Source organism: Notamacropus eugenii, chromosome 6 (assembly GCF_028372415.1).
Source record: "Notamacropus eugenii isolate mMacEug1 chromosome 6, mMacEug1.pri_v2, whole genome shotgun sequence".
Lineage (NCBI taxonomy): Eukaryota > Metazoa > Chordata > Mammalia > Diprotodontia > Macropodidae > Notamacropus > Notamacropus eugenii.
Genome location: NC_092877.1, coordinates 303,566,727 through 303,585,462, shown reverse-complemented (window position 1 = coordinate 303,585,462; position 18,736 = coordinate 303,566,727). Strand labels below are relative to the sequence as shown.

At 38.2% G+C, this 18,736-nt stretch overlaps 1 protein-coding gene across 3 annotated transcripts in view; it reads right to left on the bottom strand.

The window, feature by feature from the left end:
* Positions 1-18,736, bottom strand: part of ADAM23 (ADAM metallopeptidase domain 23) — a 251,703-nt gene that overhangs the window by 18,540 nt on the left and 214,427 nt on the right. For all 3 annotated transcript variants that reach the window (XM_072617376.1, XM_072617378.1, XM_072617377.1), the window contains exons 22-24: positions 18,536-18,655; positions 17,304-17,472; positions 12,325-12,436 (exon numbers count right to left, since the gene is read on the bottom strand). In XM_072617376.1, coding sequence (XP_072473477.1) covers positions 12,325-12,436; positions 17,304-17,472; positions 18,536-18,655 — 401 coding nt within the window. The remainder of the gene's footprint in view (positions 1-12,324; positions 12,437-17,303; positions 17,473-18,535; positions 18,656-18,736) is intronic.

Below are 18,736 nucleotides of genomic sequence, written 5' to 3'. Positions count from 1 at the left end.
GTCATCTAGGTCAGTGAAGTCAAACTCAAATAGAAACAGATCCCTGCCACTGCACATTGACTTGGAAAACTACGAATTAGCATTGCCTATGTTGGATTTTTATTTATTTTGTCTAAACATTTCCACGTTAAATGTTAATCTGGTTATGGCAAACCAATGAGTGGCTGGGAGTTTGACCCCTCTGACCTAGGCAACTCTCTAAGATTCCAAGTTGCAAAAAAAGGTGCATCTGCCCTGGTGGAGGAAGCTTCCCTATCCAGGAATGTCCTAGATCAATAAACACAAATCTTATCCCTATCAATGATATCTATTTCTTAAATCAACATTTTTTTCCCTACCAACACATTTTAATATTTGAGGGATCATTTTAGAAAGCTGGACCAAAAATGTCAAAACATAGTAAATTTACATATCAATCAAATAACCAATTATAAAAATAGTGGTCAATTTTCAATGGGAAAATCTTCTTACTATCATCCCCCTCAAATTCTATAATCACTTATATATAAAGAGGAAGAAGATAATTTTTTTAATTTTGCATTGACTTTTAGAATTAAACACACATATAATATAATATTATGATATGGCATAATTATCAACCTTGCTTCCAAGATCACTGTAATATCTAATTTTCTATTATATTCCATAGTATTGTAAATGTGTTTGGTATAGGAGTCAGGGGAATGATACAGGTTCATGTATGCATGTCTCTTATGTCTCAACTTTTAAGCTATCTCCTGAATATCTTAATTAACTATTCTGGAAAAATCAGATTAAACTTTTCAGGTCACCATTTCTCAACTTACTATGTTATATCACTAAATTTCCAGAGCCCAATGCCTTCTGGATATAACTTGTGCTTTAGGAGAAAATCCTTTAAAAGTTGAAACTGTGAGATCATATGATATAGGAGAAAGAGTTGGGAATTTGGAGTTGAATGAATGGATTCAAACCCTAGCTACATGATTTCTCAACTGTGTGACATATGTCCAGTCATTTTTCCTCTATAAGCCTCTATTTCCTCCTTTATAAAATGAAAAGTTTGGGGAAGCAAAGTAGGTACCCATCAGATGAAGAATGGTTGCCCCAACTGTAGTAGAGGAATGAAATGGAATGTTATTAACTCCTAAGAAACAATGAATACGAAAAATTTGGGATAAACTGCGGAAAACCTCTATAAAGTGATACTGAGCAAAGGAAACAGAACCAAGAATACAATTTATATAATGACTGCGATAGTGTGAAGGAAAACAATATTGCAAGATCTCCTAACTTTGATCAATTTTGAACAATTTTGATTTAAGAGGACTGAAGGTAAAGCATGCTACCCTTGATTCCATAGAAAAGTGATGAACTATAGGTGCAGGAGCAGGTGTACCTGATAAAGTATGGCTCTTTTTTTAACATATACTTTTTTTTTAAAAGGATGGCTTAGAAGTGGGAGTGAGGAAATCATTGGGAAGTAACAGATTTTTTAAAGACTCAATAAAATATTTTTTTAAAAAACACAAAATAAAATGTTGTTAAATTGGGTAACCTCTAAGGTCCTTTCCTGCCTTAATATTTCATAGTTCTGTGGGTTAACTGCTTAGTTTTCTATATTACCTCGCTTTATGAAGACATAGAGTGACTTTTGGACACCACCTTTCGCAAATGAGATTAGGTGAAGTGAGACCAAGAATGAAAGCAGCTCTTAAAATCATGATGTCAGATTGTTAAAACTCTCATTACTGTGCTCATTAAAGTCTATGATCTTCATAGTTGCTTGCATGGACCTTAGAGCTTTCAGACATGGGATGGAGTTTTGTGGAAAGGAAATGGGAAGAGATGGAAATAGTTTTTCCTAACTCTTTTGAGGAACTGACTGGTTCTTTTATCAGTCTAAATTTTGTTTATATGTTCAAAACTTCAAATGTGTGTAATATTATTGGTGAGACCATTCAGTGCAGACTGCAAATCTCTCCATGCCTTAGGAGACAGTCTTCATGAATCTCTTGGGTTGAAAAATTCATCATGTGGTGGCTAACCCTTTGGTGAGAAATCTCTCCATCCTTAACCAGACTGAACCTCAGGTTAAAAGACATATGACCTACTGTTAGGCTTGGCTCCACTAGGAGGCATCAAAATACATTTAAATAGAGAATTTTGATCTTATTCTTAATTAGGCACTACTGGGAAATGTAATATTTTTTTCTTTTCAACAGACAAAAAGTAGCAGAAATGCTAAAGGAAGAGAAAAAAATCAACACGTGAAAGAGGTGAGCATATATTTCCAAATATGATGATATATTATAACCTCAAAGCTAACTAAAAGGTAACCATATCTAACTTTGAAAATTGTGGCCACAAGCCTCAGAGGGAATAAAATAGGAATTCTGAATGGAGGAATGATTGCTTTCCCTCCCTTTTTAAGTCAAGATCTATTTACTTTCCCTAAAACACAAAATTAACAATACATGGTCATAATTGCAAAGGTCACTACTTAAATTAAGTCATTATATGAAGGAAAAATGTAATCCAGATTTGTGTCCTCTTCAGATTTCATGAATGAGAACCAATCCATACCTTCCTAATTTTGTGTTGCAAATATAAGGACAGGAACTGAGAGGAAACTGTGCCAAACTCAAGCCCAAAGCATATTGCTTATGTTACAATATCCCACTAAGGCAACATGGTGTTTTATAGATAATAGGAATAAAAATTTGAATTTGCACAGGAACACTTGCCAGGCAACAGAGACAAGAGAACTGGAGCAGGGTAGCAGGCAGGTGATGAGAGGGCATTGGGAGATCTGGCACCCCTGTCATGGGATTGTTTTTCATTTTATCTTATAGATATTTGTGCCATATCCCCCCTTGCCAGACTGGGAACTCCTTGAAGGCAAAGAGAATGGTTTATATTTGTGTCTCCCCAATTAGCACAGTGCTCTGTCCACTTTAGGCATTTAATAAAGGACTAATGGATGAAGTTGTCGGAAAGGAATTGGAAGATCAAGATAAATCCATAGATGCCTTATTCTTATTCCTCTTCCTCAAAACTCAGTAGTGCTTGAGAATAAAAAGAAATAGTCATTTCCAAAGGGAAACAGATTTCCCTTTGGGCTGGAGAAAGATCTCCACATCCTTACTTGAGATAAGGGCCCTTGACTCTGACAGCAGGATAAAAGCGAGCAGGGAAATCGCATTTTCCAAAAGAAGTCTCCTCCTTCCACCCCACTTCCCTCTCACACACACTTGGTAGGACTAGAAGCCTGAGAAGGATGTAGGGACTCATCTGACTCTTTGTCATGGTGCTTTTCAGACATTTCAAAGGTTAGCTAGATGGCTCAAACTTCAGAATATCTACTCTGTGAAAAGGGAATGACTCAGCCGCTCTTCCTCCTGACATGAACTAAATGAATGCAGGTGGGTGGATCTTTCATCAGAGATCAGGCTACTCTTCAAAGCTATGCAGGAATTCATGACAAGGTAGTTTCACAAGCCTCACAGTGGGAACCAAGAGACCTGGGTTTTGAAGGTTATCCTCATTTATTTACAATATGTCCTTGGGCAATTCACTGAATGTGCACTGGACTTGGCTTTTCTCCTAATCCCAATTCTGAGTATGGAAATTCTTCAGTTTTTTCAAAATTTAGGACTTCTCTTTCCCCTCAGTACCCAAAATACACTTACCAGGTATTCTAAGTTGGCTTTGAGAACTTAATTCAATTCCCATTTATTAAGTGCCTACCCTTTGGGGAAGAGACAAGGTTTAGATAGGACAATAGTTCCTACACTCTGAAAGCTTAGTTTGCTAATGGATTCAGATGGTAACTGTGATCTTATGATTCAGGTTAAGTACTTTAGAGAGGAACAAAACAAAGTATTATGGGATAAGGATTGCGGAGGGGGCGGTATTAGGGACTTGGGGAAGGAGAGAGAGATCAAGGATGTGGCATTTTGGTGAGGCTTTAAAAAACAGAAAAGAGTTTAAAAGATTCTTCATCATGGCAAGCATACAGAACAGTAGAAGCCAAGGCACAGACAGAGGCAGGAAGGTCCAAGGTGTTTTAGGGAAGACAGAGGAATCCATGGCTGGAACATGTCATGTGTGGCTGAAATAAGGCTGGAAAAAGTGTAGTCTCAGAATGCTAGCCAGCCAAAGAAGCCTGTACTTTACTCAGTCAGCAATAGGGCGCCACTAAATATGACTAAGCATTTGAAGGGTCACTAATGGCATCCATTCTTGCCTCATTTAGCCAGAATGGCAGACTGAATCTAAGAAGACAAAGAACCAGATTCTGTTCAGAAGGAAGACTGATCTGCATGGGAGGGGGAGAAGGAAGAAGTGAGAAATTGTGACTGGAAGCTATCATAACAGTTCTGGTGGATGGTAAAGTGGAGAGTTGCATTCATTTATTATATGGGAAAAATCATAGTCTCTGTTATTTATTTTTGTAAAAGGCATAGTATAAAGATATTTTCCAGAATTTATCGATTACAGAAAGAAACTGATTTCACATTTGTTTATTTTCTCAGAGAGCTTCTGTTTTTTTTAAAATAAAATTCTTACAATAGGAGGAACTTTAGGCATCTTCAAAGGGTGTCCCCTTGCCACAAGGCTGCCTTCTTACTATTAGAAGATGTCAAAGACATAAAGGTAAATCAGAGCGTTCAATTTACAGATGAGGAAACTAGAGGGATCCCTTATGGCTTTTCCCAAGGTCACACTGCTAATAACTGCAACATCCTTCCTCTTCCCACATCTCTTTGTTCTCAATTTAGGGACTATACCAAACACATCAGAAAAACAACAATTTATTTAATTCTAATTAGCCTAAAATGGGGAGGGGGAAGAAGAGAGAAATGAGAGAGGTGAGAAAAGAGGAAAGGAGAAGGAAGGAGAGAGGGAGAGAGAGAGAGACAGACAGACAGACAGATAGACAGAGACAGAGAGAGGGGAGGGGAGAGGAGGGGAGGAGAGCTCAGTATTTGGTAAAATATCAATGATTTAAGTTCACAAGGCAGCCAGTTGCATTCCAGATAGACTGCTGTGGGTATATTAAAAAACTAGAAAAGATACCACGTATTACAGTAAAGATGATAAAGAAATCACAAACAAATCTTTCTGATTAAATTCATTCTGTATACCTCTAGTGCACATTATTTGTTATCTAGGAAATACTATTTCCAGAGTTCTCATATAACCAATTTCACTAAATATTGGATGTGGGATAGAATTATCTTGCTCCTCTCCAAACAAATATACTTTTAAGAATAAAGGTTGTCAGTAATATTAAAACTGGGAATCAGCTAAGGCTAGCATGTGTTGCAAAGGATACCAGGAAGGCTTTTAAAACAAAGCTAAACAAAGAAGGGACAGCATGACTCTCTGGAGGGGGTGGAATTCTAATAAGGAATGACTAAAAGAAGGTAGAACTATTCAATCCCTAGTTTTCTTTAGTTTTCTCTGACAAAGAGAATGATCTGCAGACTAGAAGGATAGATCAAAATGGTTAGCAGGAAAAAGAAATAAAGGATAAGTGAGAAGATGGTAAGAGAACCCCTAGTTGCCCTCCAGGAGTTCGCATCATCAGGCCTGAATGACCCATATCTCAATGTAAGGAAAGAACGGACAGATATGATTGGTGAGCTGCCCTTGGCGAGCTCTAAGAAACTATGAGAAAAAGCAACGTGAGACAGGACTAGAGGTAAGCAAACATTCTGATTTTTAAAAGGGGAAAGAAGTCTAAAGTGTCCTGTGACGATAAAGGGAGCAAGAAGTGGTCCCAAAATCCATGTAAGCCAGTCCTTTCATTTTATACGTGAGGAAACTGAGACCCAGGGAGATTTCATGACTTGTCTAATGTCACACAAGTAGAAAGTAGTGGAAGTAGAATTTGATCCCAAGTTCTCAGACTTTAAAGTCAATGTTCTTTCCACTGAACCTCGCTGCCTCTTCAACTATGAGCGTCAAGTGAACAATAGGTAAAATGTTAGAATGAAGTAATGAAGGCATATATAGCTAAAGGTGTGCCAATAAACATTTAACAGCTGATGCTCTAAAACAAACATAGCTCACTTTTAAGTTTAATCTGTGGTAACATATGGCTCCAGTACATCCGTGGGTATAGTTCATAGGTACTTAGGAAGTGATGCGTAATCATTACGAGCCAGTTTGGGCTCATCAGGAATGATCATTCCACACTAACCTTTGGTGATAGTGAATTCACAAGACTGCGTAGACATCCTATACGTGGATTTCTAGAAATCAGTTGACAAAGGCTTTCATTCATCTTTAAAGAGATATGAACTATGGATTCAGAACTGTGCTATGGATTCAGAAGCGACCGAGTTTGGGGACCTAAAGAGTGGTAATTAATGGTCACTAATGGCATCCATTCTAGCCCCATTGGGCTAGAATGGCAGACTGAATCTAAGAAGACAAAATTTACTATGGATAAGTGTAAAATGCTGTATATGATTAAAAAACAGCAACTAAATTAAGTTGAAAATAGTGGAGGTGTGGCTAAACAACTTGGCTGTGACAAGAATCTTAGGGACAGCAAACTCAATGCTAGTCAACAGGGTGAAGGGACTGCCTACTATGACCTTACATTCAATAAGTGGAATAGTATTCAGAATGAAGGAGGTGACAGCCCTGCTGTATTCTGCCATAGTCAGACAACATTTGAAGTATAGTTTACAGTTTGAGGAGTCACATCTTAGGAGAGACATTAACAAGTCAGAGCACATCTAGAGGACTGTGACCAGGGCAATGAGAGGACTTGAAATCATATGACAATTAACTACATGAATATGGACTGGTTAGTTGGAAGAAGAAAAGACTGGGATAAAGGGAAGGGGAAGTAAGTGTGTGCATGTGTGTGTGTGCATGTTTGTGTGGGGGGGGTGGTGTTTAAGGTTTTAAAAACACCTTGCTCACAACAAGCTTCAGTGGTAGATAGAACAAGCATTCTCTGTCGTCCTTAGAAGGCTGCCATGTAAAAGAGAGTTTAAATTTGTTTCTTTTGGATCTAGAGAATGGAACTAGGAAGAATGAACGGAAATTGCAGAGAAACAGATTTCAGTTCGATATAAGGAAGGTTCTCTTTGGTTTTGTCATTTTTCAGTCCAGACTTGCTCTTTATGACCCCTTTTGGGATCTTCTTGGTAGAGATAGTGGAGTGGTTTACTATTTCCTTCTCCAGCTCATTTTAAGATGAGGAAACAGAGGCAGAGAGAAATGACTTACCCAGGGTCACATAGCTAGTAGGTATCTGAGCCTAGACTTGAACTCAGGCAGAGGAGTCTTCTTGACTCCAGGCCCAGCACTCTATCCATTGTACCACCTAGCTCATCCATTGTTGGTGGTCAAAAAGAATCTGGGTAACCAGGTGTCAGAGATGTTACAGAGGTAATTTCAATTGGATGAGGTAGCTCTTGAGACACCTTTCCAATTCTGTGATTCTATTACATAGTTCATTTCAGACAGATTGTTATTATAACAAGAAACACGTGCTTTTCTTGACTCTGGTCTTACTGTCTGACCATGAACAAGCCTCCTGGAATCTCAGTTTCTTTATCAGTAAAATAAAGACATTAATCCTTGTTCTGGATACCTCAGAAAGTTGCTATGAGAGAGGTGGGTTTTTTTTTAAATTTTAAAGCATTATATAGATCTAAGTTATCATTATTAATTAGAAAAATATTATTAGAAGAATATACTAAGCCAGCTCAGTCTGCACAGGTAAACTGCTGAGTCTGGAGAACATTCTGGGAGAAGCACAAACCACCTGAGCTCACACAATCACAGATCTAGACTTGAAAGAGACCTTAAAAGTGTCATCTATTTCAACTCCCCTCATTTAACTTATAAGGAAATTGAGGCATAGAGAGGTTAAGCAACTTGCCCGAGGTTACACAGATGAATGGCAGGTGTAAGATTTCAACCCCATTCATGGTCCATAATGACTCTCATAATAACACCATCCAAACCAATTTAGGAAGCAAAGTCAAAGTTACAGAGAAAATGAGATTGTGTGTGTTCCATCCTACAGTAAAATAAAAGCTTACAGCCAAAGGTTTTGCCTTGAGATGATACTTAGATCTCTTCAGATGCTACAATTGCTTTGATAAAGCAAATGTAAAGGGCTTATTTTTCCTTGACTATGTATTGTTAGGGCACTAAGTATAAAAGGGCATCTAACCATTATATGTGTCAAATAAAAATAAAACTTAACTAATCTACTATTGCGATTCTCCTTTTCACAAGAAATATAACAACCAAAATCACAAAGCATACTCCCAATCATACCCCCAATACATGAAATGACATCTGACAAAATATGCATGTGATCAAGATGTCAATCAAGCTTTCCAAAGCAGCTGAAGAGCTATGAGAAGCCCTGGGAAACTGTGTCTTTGGGTTGTCCCCAAATAGCCTCCTTTAACATTGACTACTCTGGTAAGTGAACCATTTATCTAATGTAGTAGCTGATGCTCATTCCTATTAAGTTACAGCATTTTCTTTTTACTCAACATGTTAAAACTTCACCAGGATTGTTAATGATTCTAAAATCAATGCAGCTGAGACATTGACTGTTCCCTGCAGGGACAAAGGGAGATCCAGGGGCAGATGTGAACATTATTCTCTCCAGAATGGGGCACTACTCCTAGAGCTTTCTTCAAGAACTTAATTTAATTTCTAATTTAATCTTAGAGCTTCCTCCAGGAATTTAATTTAAATAATAGAGGAAATGGAGAAGAAAAGGTTAGCAGGTGGTCCTTCCCAGGTATCGCAGGTGCACAAGGGGTTCCTGAGAGGGCAAAACACTGAGCAAGATGAGATAGTGCTGCTCCTGTGCTCATCTATGACAATATCTCCATGAGGAGTTACCTCCATCTTTCTTAGAGGAACAATATGTGAATAATCTTCCTCATCTTCTTTAACGTAATTATAAAAGTTTAAGGTATCAAAAAAAAAAAATCCGAGCAGATCAAGGACTGATTCCTTTGTTAGAGCATTGTGTTTACTAAATTTAGCTTCTGGAGGTCGATCTAGATTTCTTTTCAAGAAAACTAATGGAAAGTAAGCAAGGGATTGTCTCTCAAGGGGGAGAAGGAAAGAAAGGAAAAGAAAAGGAGAGGGGGAGTGAAGAAGGGAGAGAGAGAGAAAATAATAAGAGCTTGAAAGAAGTGTTATTGTAATTCTTTTAAAATCTTAATATTATAATCATATTAAAACAAGAGAGGAAGGATGGTAAAGGACATGGAATGTTGGCCTTGGAAGCAGGAAGACCTAACTTCAAACCCCACTTTGGCCAAACAGTGACCATAGACAAGTCTCTGGACCTTTTTGTGTTCTAGATAATTCTCTGAGACTAGAAGTTGCAGAGAAGATGAAGACCTAAGAGGAAGAATAATGGCTAATATTCATATAGTTCTTTAAGGTTTGCTAAGAGCTTTACAAACATTCTCTCTTTAGATCCTTACAATAACCCTGAGGGGTTGGTGTCATTATTAGCCCCATTTCAGAGATGAAGTTACTAAGTCCATGAGAGGTTAAGTGACTAGCGAGTGAGAATCACACAGCTAGTGTGTCTGAGGTCACATCTAAACCCATCTCTAACTAACTCCAGGTCCACTGCACTATCCTTTGAATCCCTAGCTGAAGTCACCTGCTTAGGTAGAGAATTTCACCATCCAGGACTTCCCTGAATGGATGAAATCACAGGTCCAGACACTATCCCTCTTAAGGGGTAAATCAGTAAAATATGCATTAAATATACCCATCCAATCCAAGCTCTGAAAGCTATAAAGCCACTCTTCCCACCAGCTTTCTTCCTTCCCTTTGCTATGCCAACATCCATAGGCCATGTGTATTTAGGGCCATATTTTGACATCTTGACTGCATTGCTATTTACAGAGTTAACACTTCTGGATCAAAAAAAACTAAGGCATGGGCTTAAGCAATGGATCTCAAAGTACAACTAAAACGAATAGCAGGGTTTTGTGATTTTGCCCATCTGCAGAAGGTAACCATGAGATCCTTACAAATATTTTTACATAGTGTTTAATAAACTTTTGATGTAGTGGCGAGAGAGGAAAAATACCAGGCAACTTGATGCTCAAGTCATACTAAGGGTTTCTACAGACCATTCATTAATTGGGAATGGGGGGAGCACTAAGTGATTGTGTTTTTCAGTTCACCTGGCCTGGGTCCGTTCCTGGGTCTCTTGCTTTGAACTAATTTTGGAGAGTGTCAGGACTATGCACAACACAGCTGTGGTAGCACAGATGTGCACTGTCTGAATATATCTTAGAAGAAAAGGGTGCACAGTTTAGAAGGATTTGGTTTGCAGTGCTCTCTGTTAGTGCAATTATAAAAATTACTCTGTCTTTAAAAATTCAAACAGTGGGAAAATAAAGTAGGTAATTGCCCAGATCCATAGAGCTAATTGAATTTTACATTTAATTTAAATACTTACTGAAAACTGGCCAACCTTTCCATATGGCACTCCAAATATAGTTATAATGTGAAAAAACTATTAACGAAAACAATCCAAGCAGAATTTATTTTAATCCTTAACATTTACAAATTTGAATATGAAAACGGAGACTTTTCTGGTTTGTCCTATCCCACTATTATTAGCAATATTGGAAAGTTGATCATACTTTCCCCCCGTACACAACGTCGCATGGTTTTGTATGTAGTCAGTAATTATTTGATGGCTGTTGTAACTGTTATGAGCAATGATCATAACAAATGCTACCCTAAATAACAGAATGATTCTTCGTTACTTAATAAACATGTCATCTAAGAAATACATTCTACCCTTGGGTGTGCATAGCAATTATTTAATGATTCCCACACTCCTGCAATTAGCTGAATATTGAAGGAAACTCTGATACTAAGCTTTCCTGGAAGAATGAAAAGTGTACAACATTATGCATCCCCTGTCCTTATAGGGCAATATTAGCATTATTGTGTTTAGACTTCAGATTCGATTCTAAGATCAAAAGCATCAGAAAATGAGCACATATGTATGTGTATATATGTGTGTCTATGTACACACATACATGTTATATATATACACATGTACATGTGTATATACACATATACATGTACCTGCTGCTGTTTGTCCTTTGTTCTCAAAGAGGACCATGACAACAGGAAGGTGATGCCATGACTTGCAAAGGAATCAAATTTAAGTGAGGGAGGGCTGTGCAAAGTCATCAGCCTCACTTTCTTTTCCAGAGCCATCTGAGTCCAGTGGCCAGATATAGATCAGGGTGACTAGAGATGGCCCTAGATGCAGTGGGAGATTTGGACCTTTCCATTAAGGTCTTTCCCAGGTCTCAGTTTGACTGCAGCAACACCCATTCAGTGATCTACATGTACATATGTATGTAGGTTTGTGTACATGTGAATACATTTCTAATACATATTATTTTTAGCTGTAAGAACAATGGTCCCAAAGGTTCCCTCAAGGACAGAATAAAATTAAGAAATTTAATGGAATAGATTAAGGCTCTGCTGAAAAGATCTGTGCCATGATAGTATATACCTTTTCTAATGTTGATACAGAAGTAGCAAGAGGAAGCAGGAAAATTCACCAAACTTAGAATCATCAGACCTAGATGATTAATTGGAATCTGGGTTCAAATCTTGCTTCTAACACTACTGCTTTATGACTCTAGGCAAGTCACACAATATCTCTCTAGGCCTCAATTTGTCTCTAAAAGGAGAATAGGAGGGGAGGACGATAATGTAAAAATAAATAAACAACATAAGGAAAGACGCAGTGCCACATTGGAGTAAGAGCACCTGAATGGAAATCAGGTGACCAGGGCTTTAGATGCCTCTCTGCCATCAACTAGTTTTGTGACCCTGGGCAAGCCATTTGCGACTCAGTTTCCTCATTTATAGAGTGGAGATTTTTTTTAAAAGTAATTATTCTACTACCTCCTAGGACTGTTGTGAGGACAGTATGATTTGTCCATCAATTGGGAAATCTATGAAAAGTTGTAAATGATAAATTCTCATGTTTATGAGAAAGAATGTGATTAAAGGAGAGAAACCTAGAAAGAAGGAAGGTCCTTAAGCTCATTTTTCCTCAGGCATGAGGTCTGGAATGTTGAAACAGAGCACAGACAAAGACAGTTGTCAATACGTGACATTTAGAACACTACAATTATATTCATTATAGGGCCTGGGACATTTTTTTTTTTTAAAGAAAAATATTTTCTATCTCCTCCCAAAACTGTGCTATCACTCTGTTGGTGCCTTTTGAGGAAAGGTTATCTAAATATCTAAATATAAAAAGGAACTCAAATCACAAACCCTTGGGTCCATCATCCTTCGAGGCTGGAGGTTTTTTGATAAGGTCTCGGATGCTGCAGTCTGTCCCTGCCCAGGTGTTATTACAAATGCAGGTGACTTCGTTACTACACACCTGTGTGAGAGAAAACATGAACAAAGAGGGTTTTTTTGTGGTTATCAGGTGGTTTCTTTTGTGGCTCGTTGCTCAGTCACTCTGGAATAGCAACGATAAAGTCACAAGATTCTTGCACCCCGCCCCCCACCTCGAACTCTGTAGACGAAGGCTGACATTTCAATTTTACTAGTCATCTAGAAGAAGGAAACCCTTCCTCCATTCCATTCCAGTTCAAACACACACAGAGAGAGCAAAATGCTGGGTACTTTTATTATTCTTCTGATGTAAACTAGGAGATCTTAATTATTAATCATTTACTAGCTGTGTGACCTTGGGCAAGTCACTTAACCCTGTTTCTCAGAGGAAACTCATCTGTAAAATGAGCTAGAGAAGGAAATGGCAAACCACTCTAGTATCTTTGCCAAGAAAACCCCAAATGGGGTCATGAAGATTCAGCTAAGACTGAAAATGACTTAACAACAAAGTCTTTAAATAAAGAGTTAGCTTTGCTGTCACTAGTCTCACATTTCCAACTGGCCAAAGGTTAAATAGTTACATTTTAAGTTCTTCTTTACACTGCTTCTGTTGCTAAATTACACAACTCAAACTAAGTGGGAAAATAATTTCAAGCTCTTTCAAACTATTTAAAATTTCCTTAAAGTATTCTCCAAGGTCCTGAACATTCATTATATGTGGCAAAAATAATGTGTCAGAAACATTTGGTGGATCGAAAAATGAAGATGACACTCAATAAGTCTGATATCACAATAATGTGGAGAATCTCTGCCAGTGCTGACCCCAGTGCATGCTTACCTCTTCATTTTTTCTGATACGACTCTCATCCATGTGTTTCTGGACATCCCCAAAGAGGACCCACCCTCAATGGCATATTGCCTTCCTGTGCTAGATGAGTTTCATTCCCTCCTTGAAGACATCAACTTGCTGATCACCAACAGAAGCCACACACTACAACTACTAATAGTAAAATCATGTTTGTGTGTGGTTTTTAGCACCCCCTGCCATTCCACTAAGGAAACTGGGAGTAGGGAAGGATGAGAGGGGCTGGCACACAGGATTGAGAGCTATTTTGTATTTTGATCTGTTTAATAGGTCACCATGGCTACACATTTCACCAATAGACACCCTTCCCGACTCTCTGCTTTTAGTTTGGTCCTTGGAGAACAGACATTGTCATCTTTAAGTCTGTTTTTTTAGCTATGAAATGACAGGAATGAATTCAATAGCTTTCCATGGTCCCTTCCAGTTCTCAATTTATGACTCAAGGTTCCCTAGCAGACCCCTTTGGAAACATTACTTTCGACATATTCAACACAAAAGCTTTCAAAGACCCATTGTTTCTAATTGTGACCATTATCAACTTAGTTTCAGTTTGAACATTCTTTATGAGCTGGTCATCTGTAGCCAATCTTATTTCCCAATATGCACTTTCTGCAGTTACCTGGCTCTTGACTCTTCCCCCAAATACATTAATGATCTTATTTCTGTGTCAATCATTCCTTTTCCCTGGCTTGCAATACTGCTTCTACCTCCCCAGGGCAGCTCTTCCTATCCAAAACATACCCACCTTTCCCAGGAGGCAGCTGGTGGTGATACAACACTGGACCGAGAGTCAGGAAGACCTGAGTTCAAATCCAACCTCAGACATTTACTAACGTGTGACCTTGTATAAGTCACTTAATCTCTCAGTTTCCTTAGCTGTATGGGAATAATAATAGCTCTTACCTCTGAAGGTTCAAAAATGTTTGTAAAGCACTTAGCACAGTGCCTGGCACATAGTAGGTCTTTAATAAATCTCTCTTTCCTTCTTTCCTTCCTTCCAGGTAAAGTCCCATCTCTTCCATGAAGCCTTCTCTGATTACTTCTTACTTTTCATACCCAGCTCCTCTTTCTACTGCTACAACCCTTAAAAGTCTCTCCTATATAGTTTAGCACGTGATAATATGCTTACTGTTCACTGATTATTAGAGGAAGCTAAGGGACATAGTGGGGAGAGCACTGGACCTGGACTTACAAAGAATCGAGTTCAAATTTCATCTTGTACACTATGTGACCTAGGTAAACCATTTAACTCTGTCTGCTTTAGTTTCTTCATCTATAAAGTGAGGATTTTACCTCTTTCTCACGGGTGTTTTGAGGACAACATGACATAATATTAGTAAAGAGCTTTAGGAACCTTAACATACTATATACACACTTGCTAATTTTATTGTTCCTTGTCTACTTCAACAAGACTATGAGATTCTTGCAGGCAAGCACCTAAGACTATATAGTTCCTTCATATATGCCCCTTGACACAATGCATTGGGCTATGCACCTAACAGATGTTTGCCAAATGCTTGGTGACTGACTGGCAGTGATCTGTCACACAAGTCAGAAAGATGCCTTCTGAGATCTGACTACTCAGCGAAGTTTGGCTGTTTTAATTTCTAAGTTTCTGCCATTATACTGAAGTGGGATGAAATTCAGAAGGAATAAATAAGCTTCTGCAAAGCTTTGAAGAACACTAATCTTGGGAGTAGGGATCAGTGTGATATTTCTTGAAGCCTTTATCTCTCTACATATGAACTGCACAAAGAGAGAAGGCTTACTAAAGAGGATATAAGCTTATTAGTATAAATGGATTTCTTAATCTTAACAGTTGAAACAAACTGATTAGGATTAATGCCAGTGTAGGGTAAATGCAAAAAAAGATACCATGAACTACTTCAAAATCTCTCTGTCCTTCCTTTGTCCATAGGCTTAGAGACAATAAAAGCAGTAAGAAAGAACATCTAACTCCTTGGAGTCTGGAGCTCCTTTAATCCATCACCTGAGGTCTCCATTCAATAGTTCCCCCTCCCTAGCCCCCTACTCTATGTACTTTGAGGGGATCTTTTCTTTTTCTTGTCATCACTTTAGAATCTTCTTCCCAGTTTCATGGGAAACTCTCGTTTTCCCTTCCTGATGGCTGAATGATCCACCAGACTTTCCTTTTCCCCGCATCAAACTAGGCAAGTATTTACTTTTTCTCTTAGATGTATGACTTTGGTGGAAATATCTGTAGATTTCCCAAGTACACGGTCTTATGGATTTTTTTAAAAAGTGACTGTTAAGGTAGCATCGAAGTGCAATAAGACCCCAGAGAATTTAGAAGCTGTGTGGGGAATAAATATTCTCATTGATAAAAATGAAAGCATTGAATGAGATGACCACTCAAATCCATTCCAACTTTAATTGGCAGTAGCAAAGTGGATTGAGTGCTAGGTCCAGAGTCAGAAAGACCTAAGTTCAAAGCCAGTCTCAGACACTTACTAATTGTGGGACCTGGGTAAGTCACTTAACTTGCATTTTCCTCACTTTCTTCAACTGTAAAATGGGGATAATAACAGCACCTGTCTCCCAGGGTTGTTGTAAGGATCAAATGAGATAATACTTATAAAGAACTTAGCAAAGTGCCCCATAAATAGCAGGTGCTTAATAAAAGCTTATTTCCTTCCTTCTCTTAGTTGATGGCTTCCTACTCCTCTGCCTGTGCTTTTTAAAGCATAAACACTCATGAAGTGCCAGTTAATACTGTTGATCTACCTGGTGCCTCTTCTTTGAGCACCTGAATTTTTGCTGAATGAATGCTAAAGGGTTAGAGAAGAGTCACTGACATGGCTTAAACCTCACTCTGAAAGAGCAAATAGCTTTAATTCAATTGAACAAACATTTACCAAGGCCCTGCTCTGTACAGGACAGTGTACTGGCCATCCAGCACAGCTCTTTAAGGGACCTTATTAACTTTCTTCCATCTTCTTAGTTGCTCTGGCTTTTTCCAATAGAAAATGACAAATTTTGGTCCATAAATTTAGAAAGGTGACGCACAGTGTGGCAAAGAAATTGGACTTAGAATCATGAGACCTGAGTTTGGATCTCTCCCAAGATAGTTACTGTGTGATGATGGGCAAGTAATTAACCTCTCAATCTCAGTTTCTTTATCAGAAAATAGGGATGTTAATAATAAATAAATAACTCACAAACTACTAGCATTTTTAGGACATCGTAAGGTTTGCAAAACACTTTATGGATGTTATAGCTTCTGATCCTCATGACAATCCTGTGAAGTAAGGGGTATTATTTTCATTCCTATTTTACAGATGAGGAAACTGAGGCTAGAACAGAAAAATGATTGCCCATGGTCACACTACTAGGTAGCGGAGAAAGGTTTTCAGCTCTGGTGTTCCTGGTCTCCAGCATCTGGACCACCTTACTGCCTTGTCATACTTGCAGTACCAAGCTCAGAGGGTTGATAAAAAAAAAGGTGCTCTGCCAGCTTTAACGCACTATATCCATTCTAGCTGTGAAGATGCAGCTTCCCAAAAGAAGAATATTTTGAACGAGAATATATTTGATGAGAAGTATTCATGGAAAAGTTGCTGAGTTCAGAGTCAGAGAAGCTAGCTTCAGATCCTAATGGTTAGCTTACTATGTGTGTGTGACCTTGGGCAAGGCTCTTATCTGCTCAGCACCTAGTTTCCTCATATATATCAAATGGAGACTTAAAGTCCCTTCCACCTCTAAATCAATGCTCCTATGAGCCTGTGGACACAATAACAGGAAACTATAGTACATGTGTACCTGTGTGTGTGAGGGTGTATGCGTGTGAGTGTGTATGCATGTGCATGCATGTTTTATTCATCTTAGACTGTAAGTGTCTCTTCTTTGTCAGGCATCAGTTACTTGATATCAATAAATAATGGGTAAAATGCAGCAGGCCACAGGATCACACAGAAAATCACTAAATACGAAAATTTAATTCAGTAAAACTTTTCAATTTTTCAAGGAACAAAATGCCTACAGCCAAAGGGGACTTAGCTCAGCCTCTGGTTACCTCCTTACTTACCCCATGATTTGAACAAACTTTGCCATTGGAATCAAGGGGGCAGCTGCTCATATTTAGGGACTGAATCTGTAGGCACTTTCTGTCGAGACACATCATGGATGGGCCACATGGAGTTCCATCTTCCACATACCCCACGTCAGTATCGTCATCTAAAACAACGTGGGCACCACTGGAAAAAGAAGACATGTGTACAACTGTTAGCTGTGTGAACCTGGACAAGTTACTTAATCCTATTTGCCTCAGTTTCATCAATGGTAGTATGGTTGGAATGGGCATGCAGCTTCCAAAGGTAGCTATTAAGCAGCATGTCTGGCACACAGTAGGTGTTTAGTAAAGGCTTGTTGATTTAATGATTTAAAGGGGATAACATGCAATTGAATACATGAGGTCCAGTACATTTGTTACAGAATCTCATGACCTTTGCTCAACTGAGTTGGATTATATACCTCCTACTCATAGATGTTTCAACACAAAAAATAGCCATTCGTAATAGTTTATAAATATTTTCCATATGTAACTGTATTTATTAATCAGGTATATCCCATGACTGAAACAACTCAATAACAACCAAATCTCACACTGGACTACTCACATTTTAGAAAAGAGTGTATGACAAACTACTTTTTGTCAAATTTTTAAACTCACTGCTCAAATTATAACAATTTCTAATCAGATGAACTTGAATCATGTGACAAAGCAGCACCATGATGTTAGACATTTAACAGTACAATATCCTGAACACATCTAGTAACGTAATAAATATCTGTCGAATGAATGAATGGTGATCTACAAATAAATAGACTCATTAATCTCTAAATGAGCATCTAGGTGGTGCAGTGGATAAAGCAGCAGGCCTGGAGTCAGGTAAACCTGAGTTCAAATCCAGCTTCAGGCACTAACTGTGTGATCCTGGGCAAGTCACTTAAGCCTGTTTGCCTAAGTTTCCTTGTTTGCAAAATGAGCTGGAGAAGGAAATGGCAAATCACTCTAGTATCTTTGCCAAGAAAACCCCAAGTGGGGTCACAAAGAATTGGGCATGACTAACTGACAAAACAACAACAAATCTTTAAGTATATACTGTTAGGAATTTTCAAAAGTAAAGCATTGACAAAATATGAATAAAAAATTATTGAAGCTATCTACCAATTTTCCTGATATTTATTTGCCTCCGATTTTGTCTCTTTAAATTTCACTCCCCAAATAACTGAACTTTTCCATATATAATACATTACCTGCAGTCAATTACTCGACCTTGGTGATAAAAGGAGGTTGGGATGATTTCTCCCTGAAGTTGGCCAATTCGTGGAACTCGTGTAAGATTGGTACAGAGCAAAAAGCCACAAAACACATCACTGTAAACATAAAAGGGGGGATTACAACCATTTAAATATCTAATGTTTTTATTTTTCTGAATAACAATTTCATCCATTCCT